The 11465-nt window shown below is 62.3% G+C and overlaps 1 protein-coding gene across 1 annotated transcript; it reads left to right on the forward strand.

Annotated features, from left to right (window-relative positions):
• The first annotated feature begins 936 nt into the window (after positions 1-936).
• PRSS27 (serine protease 27) lies at positions 937-8319 on the forward strand. Its single transcript, XM_073900263.1, has 7 exons — positions 937-1123; positions 1708-1782; positions 5039-5065; positions 5768-5954; positions 6766-7037; positions 7332-7501; positions 7955-8319. Exons 1-7 carry the CDS (start codon positions 937-939, stop codon positions 8240-8242), a joined length of 1206 nt encoding a protein of 401 aa, XP_073756364.1. The 3' UTR covers positions 8243-8319.
• The last annotated feature ends 3146 nt before the right edge of the window (positions 8320-11465 follow it).

Below are 11465 nucleotides of genomic sequence, written 5' to 3' on the forward strand. Positions count from 1 at the left end.
GTTTGTTTTTGCAAGTACAAATATAACGTGGCCCACTAACACTTTGCTGCTTTTTCTGTATTTAGGATTTTCCTCTTGGAATAGCCTGCCAGCAGTGAAGTCGTCGAATCAAAGGGAATAACTATTTTAAAAAAGCTGAAGCCACAGACTGACCAGCCGACTCCCAGCAGAGCTGCGCCCACCAGCCGACCCATTTCCGCACAGCCCCGACCTGACGGCATTCCTCCGCCACCTGCTGACTCCAAACAGGACAACTGGCCTCTCCCGGCAGGCTCTGATTTGCATTTACTTGATTAAAGAGGCCGTATCTTTCTCAGTAAAGCCTATTAGTCAAATTGGTTGTTTTGAAACACTTTCCACAGTTTGTGATTAGACATTTTTCCCTTTAAAGTATGCCTCGTCGTCTGTTCGTTCACCTCGATATGGCGCACCGCCTGTGCTCAGAAAACCATGCGCAACGAATGAACGGACGAACGAACTGGGGGTGATGACCCCCCCACACCCCTTGCAGGGGGACTGAAGCGGGAACCATGGGCGGGGGGCGGGGTTCGTCCCGGGGAGAGACCCCAGCCCGCGCGCCCCGCACTGCAGCCCGCGGCCACCAGGGGGCAGGCCCGCGCCGACCAGCCGCGCCGCAAGGGCGGGGGGACGCGGGCCGGGGGCCGCCGCACACTCAGCGCGCCCCGCAGCCGCCAACCCCGGCCCCCACTCGCTCCCAGTCCGCGCACGCACCCGTTGCGCAGGCGGGGAAACTGAGGCAGGGCTCCGTCTGCAGCCCGGCGCCCACCCGCCGGATCCTGCCTGGGTCGACCGCACCTGGTCCCGAGCCCGGACCCCGCGGCCCAGGCGGGGAGTGGCCGCCCCGGCCCCGAGTCCGGCCCTGACGTCAGCCCCGTGCCCCAAATAACTTCCTCCGGAGCCTCTTCCGCCGCCCGCATGTCTCGGAGCCCGGCCGGCCGCGCCCAGGGCAGGGGCGCCCAGGGACGCTCCTTCCGGGCCCGGCCTTCCCAGAACCCGCTTCCGCCCCGCCCGCCCCGGCCCGCGGGTGCCGGGAAGCCCCCCGCCCGCCACGCGCGGGAGGAGGGGGCAGCCCCGGGGAGGGGACGGGGGGTCGGGGCCACCCGTGAGGGGCGCTGGGGTCAGCTAGGGATACCCCCCCACACACAGCCCGACGGCGCCCCTGCTCTTCTTTGTTCCATAAGCACTGGTGACCTGGACTTTTCCGTGTCCCCTTCCTCATCAGTGTAAGCCACAGACCTGAACTGAGTTGATCACCGATGCCCTGATACGAAGTAGGTGCTCAATAAATCAATGAATGAACCAATGAATCAATGAATGAAACAGGGAGGGTCTGGTGGACAGACTGCTGTCAGCTTATGTGGGGCCTGTGGCCAGTTGGGGGGGTGTCTGGTCAGTTATGGTGGAATCCCAGGCCACAAGCACCCAAATGGGGCAGGCACACCCCTGCCCCCAAGACCCTAAGTTATTTTGCGGTGAGGGGTCTGCTCCCTCGGGGTTCAGGGACAGGTCATGGAGAAGTTGGGGTTCTGGGGCACCTCCTCCTGGCTGAGAGGAGCTGGGCAGGCTGGGCCAACAGGTTGGGTGGCATAGCCAAGCTGACACTCACCTCCAGCATAAAAACCCACTTCATGGAGCCCTGCACCTTGAGCTAGTGCTCACAGACCTCCAGCCACCACTGCCCCCCAGCCCGGTGCCCCAGCTGGGCTGAGACCAGGAGGCGACAGCCAGCCATGGCCCTGCTCCTGCTGCTGCTGTGGTTTGGTGAGTACTGGAGGTTGCAGAAAGTGGGTCCCCCTCCTGCCCAGAGGGGCGCCCCCTGCCTGGAGCTCGAGCAAAATCCCCCACTCCCAGGCCAGGCCTGGGGCTGCGGCACCAGCCTCCCTTTCCTGCCCCAGTGAGGGACCTGCTGAGCAGGTGGGAAGGCTCCAAGGTTCACTCCTGGGGCAGTGACCTGCGGAAGGCAGCCCAGTGACAGGCTGGGGGCACAGGTCCAAGAGGACCCTGAGGCAGAAACATGGGAGGGGCTCTCCTCCCTCCCCCCCCCGCCAGCTTGTCTCTGTTGCTCATGGGCCAAGCTCTGGGTTTGGGATATCTGCTTCCTCCCATCTCAGTCTCTTTCCATCCCCCAGATAAAGACATGGGGCTGCATGTGTGCAGGATCTGAACTTGGGGTCATAGGGCTCTAAAGCCTTGGTTCACCTACTGCTGGGCCAGGGGAGAGGTGGCTGAGCTGTCACCTGAGCCTGGGAGCCCCCAGGAGGCCGGTAGGGGCTCACTGGGGGAGTGGGGAGCTAGGGGTGCAGGCTCCAGCTCGTACCAGACAGGGAGGATGTGTGGGGAGGAGCAAGGCCTGCATCCCTTTCCCCTCTCCCAGTCCTGGGTCAGGGTCAGCAGCTGCCAGCCAGGGGGACCCCAACCTGCCAGGCCCCTTCCCACAGGGCAGGCTGCTCCCTGCCACGGAAACACTCCCGCATTCCTGGGCTAGCCTGGCCGGCCCGGTGCCACCTCACTTCCCTGTCCTCAAGTCACCTCCCAGGGACGGGCCAGGTCACCTCAAGCTTTGACTCTGCTGGGGCTCCAGGCTACCTACCAGGGGTCAGAGGACACCAGGGTGGCACTTCAGTGGGGAGGACCCAGTATCCCCAAGCTCTACGGGGCCTCCCCAACCCTCACTGCCTGGCTTCTGCCTCCTGGCTTCCTGGCACGGGGATAATGACGTTTTTGGAGGAAGCCCATCTCCAGTAGGGGTGTAATGCCGTGATTACTTCTAATGGGGTGAGTAATCACGGTCATTGCCAAAGTGGAAGCAGCAGCCTGCATCTGGCTTTACAAACAGTTGTGAGCAGGAGTTGTGGGCTCCTTCAACGCCATCCTCACTCCCCACCTCCTAAAACCTTGAGTCTCTCCCATCCCCACCAGCTGAGCCCTGACCAGCTACAGGAGCATGGGGACCCTGGGCCCACACGGGGGGGGGGGCCACATGCCCCCCCGTGGCTCACCCAGAGCTCCACAGTACCGCTTCTGGTCAGCCCTGCCCCCCACAGCTGTTCTCCCTCTGTACATTCCCTGGGCTCAGGCCCCCTGGAAGGGGGCTCTGCCTGGACTGAGCCCCTGGGCCCCTAGGTGGGATGAGACTAGGATACTCCCTCCAAAGCGAGGTGGGCAGAGCTCTGTGTGGCTCAGCAGGGGGACGGAGAGCTCAGGACCGGGAGCCAGACTTCCTAGACAGACAGCACAAGCAAGGAGGGCTGCCTGGAGGCAGGGACATTTCACTTGGGCCTTGATCTGGATTAGGACCTGTAGGATTCGCACTAGTAGAGACCAGGAGGAAAGGGCCTCCAAGCAGAAGGGTGTTGTTAGCAAGCACTCAGAGGTCAGAAGACTCAGCCTGTATGAGAAACAGTTGCATGAAGCTGGGCTGAGGAAGTCTGCAAAGAACTCAAGGAGGAGGGGGGTCCACTGGGCCACAGGCGTGTGTACTTGATCCTGGGTGTGGACCACGATTCCAGCTGCATGTAAGGGGGGCTGGCTGTGGGGGGTGGACCAGAAGGCCCTGGAAAATCCACACAGGGAGGGAATGAGCCTGAAGGAACGTCAGTGCCCACGAGGACTGGGGTGAACTGAAGCATCGACTACAAGCAGAATCATCAGGGCTTAGGAAGAGCAGCTGGTCGGGTGTCTTCAATCCAGTTAAATTATTTTATACTAGGTGAAGGGGGGCTGGAGGGAACAGCCCAGGGGACATTATTACTTTAAAAGGGCACCTGTTAACACAAATCAGGGACTAGAATGTCCAGGGCAGACTTTCTGTCCCCATCAGTGGCCTGGGCAGACAGCATTCTCGCCCCCACACTTCTGCCTGGCACCCCTACTTTGAAGAGGGCCAGAGCTGCCTGTGCCTGCTCAGCCCCCCGCATCCAGCCCCTCCCCGTCCCTGCTTCTTGCCAACCCCACCCTCAGCACTGGGGAGCGTACCCCCTCGGATTGGTACTCTAGCAGGAAGCAGGGGGTCCTTGTAAAAACCCCCAGCATCTTGGAGATGCGTGGCTCAGCCCCCCGCAGCCCCGCCCCTCTGTGGAACTGCTGACCTCCTCTGGTCAGAGTGAACTTGCCACACCCTCTGGTCACCAAAGGGGTTGGGGCTGAGGTGGGGAGAAGCTGTCCTGAGCCCACCCCCCCGGCTTTGATCAGATTCTCCCCCAGTGAACCAGATACGCTGGGGGGCACTGGGAGACCGGCAAGTGTTTCTGGAGTGTTGCTGACACTGGGCTGGGGTCTGCAGGCTGGTGGGAGGTTCCTGTGTGCCTCCCTGTGTCCAGGGATATGGGGGCTGACGGGTCCTGGGGAGATGGGCTCTACTCTGACCCCTCTGCCTGTCCCCTCCCCTGGGGGGGCGGTGGCCCAGCACGGGGTCTTGGGCTCCAACTACAGAACATACAGAGATGTGTGATGGGTGTTCAGTTCTTGGGAGTCGGGAATCTCGGGGGGACTGACCCATGATGTCACTGGCTGGCTTCTCTCTGCTCCTCAGGGACCGCAGAGACCTGAGGGACACTACGGGAAGAACCAAAGGAGGTTGGCTCTTGCTGGAGCAGACTGTGTATGAGACGCTCTAGGCCTCTTGCTTGACCCCAGCTCCAGCCTGTTCCGGGGGGGAAGGCAGACCTCCCCGCCGGCACCAGAGCTTCCAGACAGGGACAGGTATAGGGCGTGGAGGGAGACTCCGAGGAGAGAAGCAGCACAGTCAAGCCATGATGGGGGTCCCCTCACTGGCGTCTCCTGATTGGCTCCGGTGTGGCAGGGAGTTTGTCCGCCCTTGCAGATAAGCTCTGGCCCTCTGGAGACACAGAAGCCGCCTGGCCTTTCCTGCCAGGCCTGTCTGTGGACTGTCCTTCGGTGTCCTCAGGAGGCTGGGAGTGGAACGGAGGAGGGGCTGCTCTGATCAGCAGTGGGCAGGGGAGAAGCTGACCTTGGCTTTGGCAAAGCCGGATGATGACCCCTTTTTTCTCACCTCCAGGGACTCCGGGAGTCGCAGCATCAAGCGGTAAGCATCTGAGGCCCTTGGACTGGGGGACAAGGGCGGGGGCCGGTCTGAGAGCAGCAGGACTGGCCAGAGGCTCTCTCTCTCTCTCTCTCTCTCTCTCACACACACACACACACACGCACGCACGCACACCCAGAGGGAGACCCAGAATCCAGGGGTAGGGCACGGGGGATCCCAAAGTAAGAACAGCTGTGTGGCTCCGCAGAATTAGAGCCAAGACAGGAGAGAAGGAGGAGGGCCTGCTACACGGTGCAGCGGGCACAGGAGCCCAGCGAGGCAGGATGCACAGAGGAGGCAGGCAGGGAAAAGTGACAGCAGGGAGGCTAAGGACAATCTGAGGACCATCCTGCTGTAACAGTAACAGACCCCGCAGCATCACCTATGCTATGGGGACCCTTCCAGTGCCCGCTGTCCCTCCGGAAGCTTCTGTTTGCCTGGCCCTGGGACAAGACCTTACTGAGAATTATCTGAACCCTCTCCGTGTCTCATGACCCGAGAGGTAGGTCTGAGGTCACCGTTTCAGAAGTGAAGGGGCGGGGGGGGACTCTCCCACAGCCGGGAGGGGTCTGCCTGTGTCCGGCTGCCCTCGCCCCCCACCTGCCCAAGGTCTCCATGCAGGTCAAGGCTAGAGAGGGCCCAGAATTGGGCAGAAAATGGAAGCTGGAGTGTGGGGTTGGAAACCAGAAGGCCCCCCCCAGTGAGCGCCGCCCCGGCCTTGTCCCCTAGTGTGCGGGCGCCCGAGGATGCTGAACAGGATGGTGGGCGGCCAGGACGCTTTGGTGGGCGAGTGGCCCTGGCAGGTCAGCATCCAGCGCAACGGAAGCCACTTCTGCGGGGGCAGCCTCATCACAGAGCGATGGGTCCTCACCGCCGCGCACTGCTTCTCCAAGTGAGTCAGCCGGCCCCCAGGCTCCCTCCACCCCCAGCAAGGGCTCCAGCACCTCGGACAGCGCCGCGCCCGACCGGGCGCCCAACCTGGCTGCTGTAGGGGCTCTGAGCCCCGCAACCCGGGCCCCGCCCCGTAGCCCCGAAGTCCGCAGCCTGGCGGGGAAGGGTCCACCCCCCGTTGCTAGTCTCCCCAGTGAGGTGCTCTGCCAGGCCGGCGGCCGCGTCCCTGCCCCCCTCCCATACCTCGAATCCAGGACACTCCCTTTCCAACTGGGACTTGGGTTCCAGATAAGCCCTCGGGCTGAGGTCCCCCATGCCACCATACTAGGAGCCGCCTGGCCCCAAACCCCGATCTGGGCTCTTGCCTCACCACAGCGCTGCGATTCTTTAACAAACTCACAACTTAAATTCAGAAATGTGGGCTCAGAGGGAGTAGGTCGCTTGCCCAAGGCTCACGGGCTGGCCCCCAGCTGCAGACTGGGTGGCATCTCTTTCAACCCTTCCAGGTAGGGACTGTTACAGAGGAGGAAACTGAGTCACAGAGAACTTGCTAGGTGACTTGCCCAAAGTCATCTGGTAGCCAAGGGTGGGTCTGGGCATTCAAGTCAGGAATTAAAGATGCTTCAGCTTCTAACCCTACTGTGCGTCCCCCTGGGGAGGACTTTTTTGAAGACCACATGCAGGCACCGAGGCGGGCGGGGAGGGGGCTGGTAGCAGAGGGACCACCCCAGCCCCTCCCTGTTTCGAAGCTCCGTCCAACCCCTCCCAGTCCCTCTTTGGTCTCACACCAGCCCTCTGCTCTTTCCCACCAGCACCTCCCAGACATCCCTGTACCAGGTCCTGCTTGGGGCGCGGCAGCTGGTGAGGCCAGGCCCACACGCTGTGTACGCCCGGGTGAAGAGGGTGGAGAGCAACCCACTGTACCAGGGCATGGCCTCCAGTGCCGACGTGGCCCTGGTGGAGCTGGAGGCACCGGTGACCTTCACCAACTATATCCACCCCGTGTGCGTGCCTGACCCCTCGGTCGTCTTTGAGACGGGCACGAACTGCTGGGTCACCGGCTGGGGCAGCCCCAGTGAGGAAGGTAATGGGGCAGAGCTGGGGGAGAGTGGGGGACAGGTCTAGAGAAGGGCAGTCTGTGGCGGGGGGGGGCACTCTGAACCAACACTCTTCTGCTGATACTGGTACACGTCTCTCCCCTGACGGGGGGCGTGGGTATGGGAAAGCGGAGCTCAGGAGCCACAGGCATGTGGGGAGAAGGGGGTCTCAACCCAAGCAAGAAACGAGGAGGGGCAGATCTGCGGTTCTCAAGAACCCAGGGCCATAGGGTCCTCGGTAAGACCGTGCACTGAGCTGCAGGCCGTTTCATCCTCCCCAGACCGCCTGCCCAACCCGCGGGTCCTGCAGAAGCTTGCGGTGCCCATCATCGACACACCCAAGTGCAACCTGCTCTACAGCAAAGACACTGAGTCCGGCTTCCAGGCGAAAGCCATCAAGGATGACATGCTGTGTGCCGGCTTTGCCGAGGGCAAGAAGGACGCCTGCAAGGTAGGGGCCGGGGTGGGCCATGCCCGAGGCCGAGCCCTGCTCCCTAGGGCCAGCTCGAGGCGGGAGCCAGCCTGGCTGGGCCCAGGCGGCCCCTGTAGGCGGGGCTGTGGTCAACTCCAGAGCCTGGCATTCCATCAGCTGGGAAACGCAGACTCCCGGACCCCACCCAGCATGGTCGGCCGGTTTAGTGGTCTGCAGTGGGCCAGGAACCTTCAAAAGCCCCTCGGACGTGAATCAGAGCAGGCAGTCTGGGGGAGCTAGGGAAATGGGCACCCCAAGGCAGAAAAGGAAGGACCAGCCAGTGGGTGATGGGATGGGGGTCCCGGGCAGGGATGTTCCTGGAGGAGCGGAGGAGAGGGGCAAGGGGAGGCAGAGTGTGTGCGTGTACCTGGGTGCCACAGAGGCTGGCTCTTGGGCCCGTGGGCTTTGACTCCACCTCTCCTTCTCCCACAGGGTGACTCGGGGGGACCCCTGGTGTGCCTGGTGGGTCAGTCGTGGCTGCAGGCTGGGGTGATCAGCTGGGGCGAGGGCTGCGCCCGCCAGAACCGCCCAGGAGTCTACATCCGGGTCACCTCCCACCATACCTGGATCCATCGGATCATCCCAGAACTACAATTCCAACAGGCTGGGCTGGGTGGCCAGAAGCGGGGGCCCCGGCAGTCCTCTGTTCAGAACTCCGCGCCCTGCCCGGCAGCCCAAGCGGTCCTCTGGGTTCTTGCGGCCCTGCTCACCCTCCTCTGAGCCCCAGGACCCATGCTGTATGTTTGTAAATAGCACTCCTGTTGTCTCCGGTCAAACCCCCATTTTTTATTTATGTTTGTCCTCCAATAAAAACCTGACCTACTCCCTCTGGCTACCCCGTGGTGCCTCAGGGGGAGGCGGGTGGCGGCACACCAGATGGGGGGCTGCTGCAGCGCTGGGCTGGGGGCTGAGGCTCCCCAGTGGGAGGGGAGCTGCAGCAGGTGCACTGGACACCCAACCCCGGATCCCCTCATAGGGGCTTCCCTGCTCCCAGCCCTGCCTCACTGTCTGCCAACATCGTCCTCACTGTATCCCTGAAGGGCACCCCTGGGGGGCAGCAACAGATACCAGCAGAAAAAGCAGGGGCCCAGCGGAGCGTCCTAGAGGAGGAAGACTTTGATCTCCCATGGCCCCCACCGCCTGTGTCTGAATCACCCCAAGACTCCTTGAAATAACATCAGCAAGGTGACTCACCCACGGCTGTGCTTTCCTACTGCGATGGGGTGGGGGAGGTAAGGGCTGTTCCTGGTGCCCTGGGACCCCCAGGGACTCCTTGTTCCCTCGGTCCCTCTTGGGCCCTGGCTCCTTTTCCTGCACCCCCTCCCTCAGCTTCAATTTCTCACTCGTGAGTCCCAAACAGCAGGGAACTGGTGGGACTGGAACTGGGGCCCACATCTGCTGGGACACATCAGACAAGTTGCTACCCTCTCTGAGCCAAGACGAGCGCCCCCACCTGCCTATCAGAGGTGACTTGGGTGGTGGTGAACTCAATGAAGGTTAAGGCAGGGAGAGGTAGAGACCTAGATCCTGCCCCTGGGCTCCCATGCCTGCCCACCTCCCTCCTAGGCTCCAGAACCCCCTTGCAACAGCCTGGGGACAGCTCTGCTGGGCCACCAGCCCCAACACTCTGGGACGCCAGGCCTCCCTAAACCTCAAAGATGCAGGGATCAGCATGAGTCCCAAATCCACACATTCCATGGGCAGGCCACTCAGGCCCATGGAGGTCAGCAGGGCAGGCCCCCCTGCCCAGGCCAGGACCCACTTCCTTCTTCCTTCCACAGGGTTTAGGGTTCAGGCCATGCTAGCCGGGGTCTTCAGTGGTTTGTGCAAGGATCCCTGAGAACTCAGAAATGAGCTAGAATCCATCACAGTCCCTCAGCTCTGCAGCCCACCCCTGCTTCCCAGCCACCCTCTTGTGGCCTGTCACCATCAGGAATCCTGCACAAAAGGTCTCCAGAGCTCAGATCCCCAGCTTGCTCCAGCCCTGCTCAGGCCCGCCCGGTGCGGCTGCCCCGGCAGACAGCCTCAGGCTCACTGCCTGGCCCATATACAACCACAGCAGGCCCCTCTTGGAGCCAGACGGTCAGCTCCCTCGTTTGGGCCAATTCCTGAAAGTTATCTAGGCTTGCCTGTGAGGTCAGTGACCATCCACTGGACGAGGTTCCCAGGAAGGCAGGGCCAGGTCTCCGGCTGCCTTGTGTTCCACACATGCACACACATGCAGACATGTGTGCACACGCATGCACATACACCCATATACAACACACTCGCCGGCGCACACAAAGGCGCAGCTTGCCCAGGCCTGGTGCCGGGAAGAAAGCAGACCTGGATATTTCTGGAATGGATCAATAACCACTTAGCAAGCACCTGCTGTGAACCGACCCCAGGGACAGTGGGAACACGAATTCCCTTCTGTGCTCCACTTTGTCTGGGCATGTCCCTGCCACCAGGGAGGGGAGGCAACCAGCAGAGGCTCACAGGGTCCCACCCCCCTGCTGGCTGCTCAGTGGTCCTCTAGGGACCAGGTGGCTCGACGAGTTCCTTCTCCAGACCAGATGGGCTCCAAGTCCCTCGGGTGGTGGGCGGGTAGCAGGTGCTTTGAGGTCCAGATGGAGGAGGGGGTGGGGGAGAGGGTCTGGGCTGAGGGCAGCCCTAGGGACGAGCTCTGGGTCATTCTGGCTGGGAACAGGGGCTGGCCTGGGTCCTGCAGAGAGGCCTGGGTGAACCCACCACCCCACTCTGGGGGTAGAAAAAGCCTCCAGCCCTGGGCTGGGGTGGGGGGTGCTTCGAGGGTGACTGGTCTCTGGAGGGAGGCCATGCCACCCCACCTAGGCCTCCTCTAGGCTGTTCAGTTTTCTGCTGCTCTGAGCAACCCCCATCACCCGCACCCTCCTGCCTCTGCTACAGGGCAGGGGTCTGGTCAGGATTCTTGGGGCATAGTCCCCATCCCCTGGGCTCCCCAAACTCGGGCCCACCCAGACTGGGGGCAGACATTCGAGAGAGGGGAAGAGAAAACACTCTCGCAGAGGCTAGGGGTTTAAAGGGAGAGGTTTATTTCATGCAGTTGACACCCACAGCAACTGGATGAGTGTTGGGACAGGGGCTGAGGAGAGAAACTGCCCTGCCGTCACCGTCCCCTCTCCCACCCTGGGCAGGGGGGCAGCTCATACACAACTTTCCATGTTGCTGCCAAGCCTCAGGGCCATCTGCCAGGGGGTGGACGGCGGTGTCAGAGAGCAGGCAGGCACAGACCAGGAGACTGTCACAGGCTGGGGCCCACAGCGAAAAGCCCACCTTGGGGCAACCACAGGGGGCAACCACAGCGGCCTGCAGGGGAAACAGGAGGAGGAGGGGGACAACCTCTCTGGAGGCTGCAGCCAAGCACGGAAATCCACACCTGTGTGTGCATTACGATCAGCCTGTGGGAGCCCCAGGAAGGAAAACCGCTGGGCCAGCTCCCCAGGCCCCTTCTGGCCTCAAGAACCAGAGGTCAGCTGTGGCTGTCAGGTCAAAGGACTGGCCCTGTACTCTGAGCTGGGTCCCACGCCCTGGAGCATCTTTGCAGGGGGTAGGAACCTGATGTAGCCACCCCGAGGTCAGGTGCTCAGAAGGCAGGGCAAGTGGGATGCACGCAGGAGGAAGGAAAAGGGGTGTGTGTATAAGTCAAAGCCAGAGACCAAGTCCCTCTCAACCCAGGGGCTGGAGCGGAGCTGTGTCTGCCCCCGGCCAGGCCACTGATCACACAAGCTCTGAGGCACCCGGCCGGCCTGAGGGCACAGGCTCCCAGGGATGGACAAACAGCTGTGGCCCCGGCCCCCCGAGCCAGGCACTGCCTCCTGCTCTGAGGAGGATGTTACGAGGCCAGAAAGACCTGCTGGGTGGACACAACCAAGCACAGCAGGGAGGAGAAGCCAGGCCAAGGGACCAAGGCTGCTGCCTGCCC

The sequence above is a fragment of the Callorhinus ursinus genome, unplaced genomic scaffold (assembly GCF_003265705.2).
Source record: "Callorhinus ursinus isolate GAN/ISIS: 27379988/994484 unplaced genomic scaffold, GSC_fseal_2.0 scaffold13, whole genome shotgun sequence".
NCBI classification, from domain to species: Eukaryota; Metazoa; Chordata; class Mammalia; order Carnivora; family Otariidae; genus Callorhinus; species Callorhinus ursinus.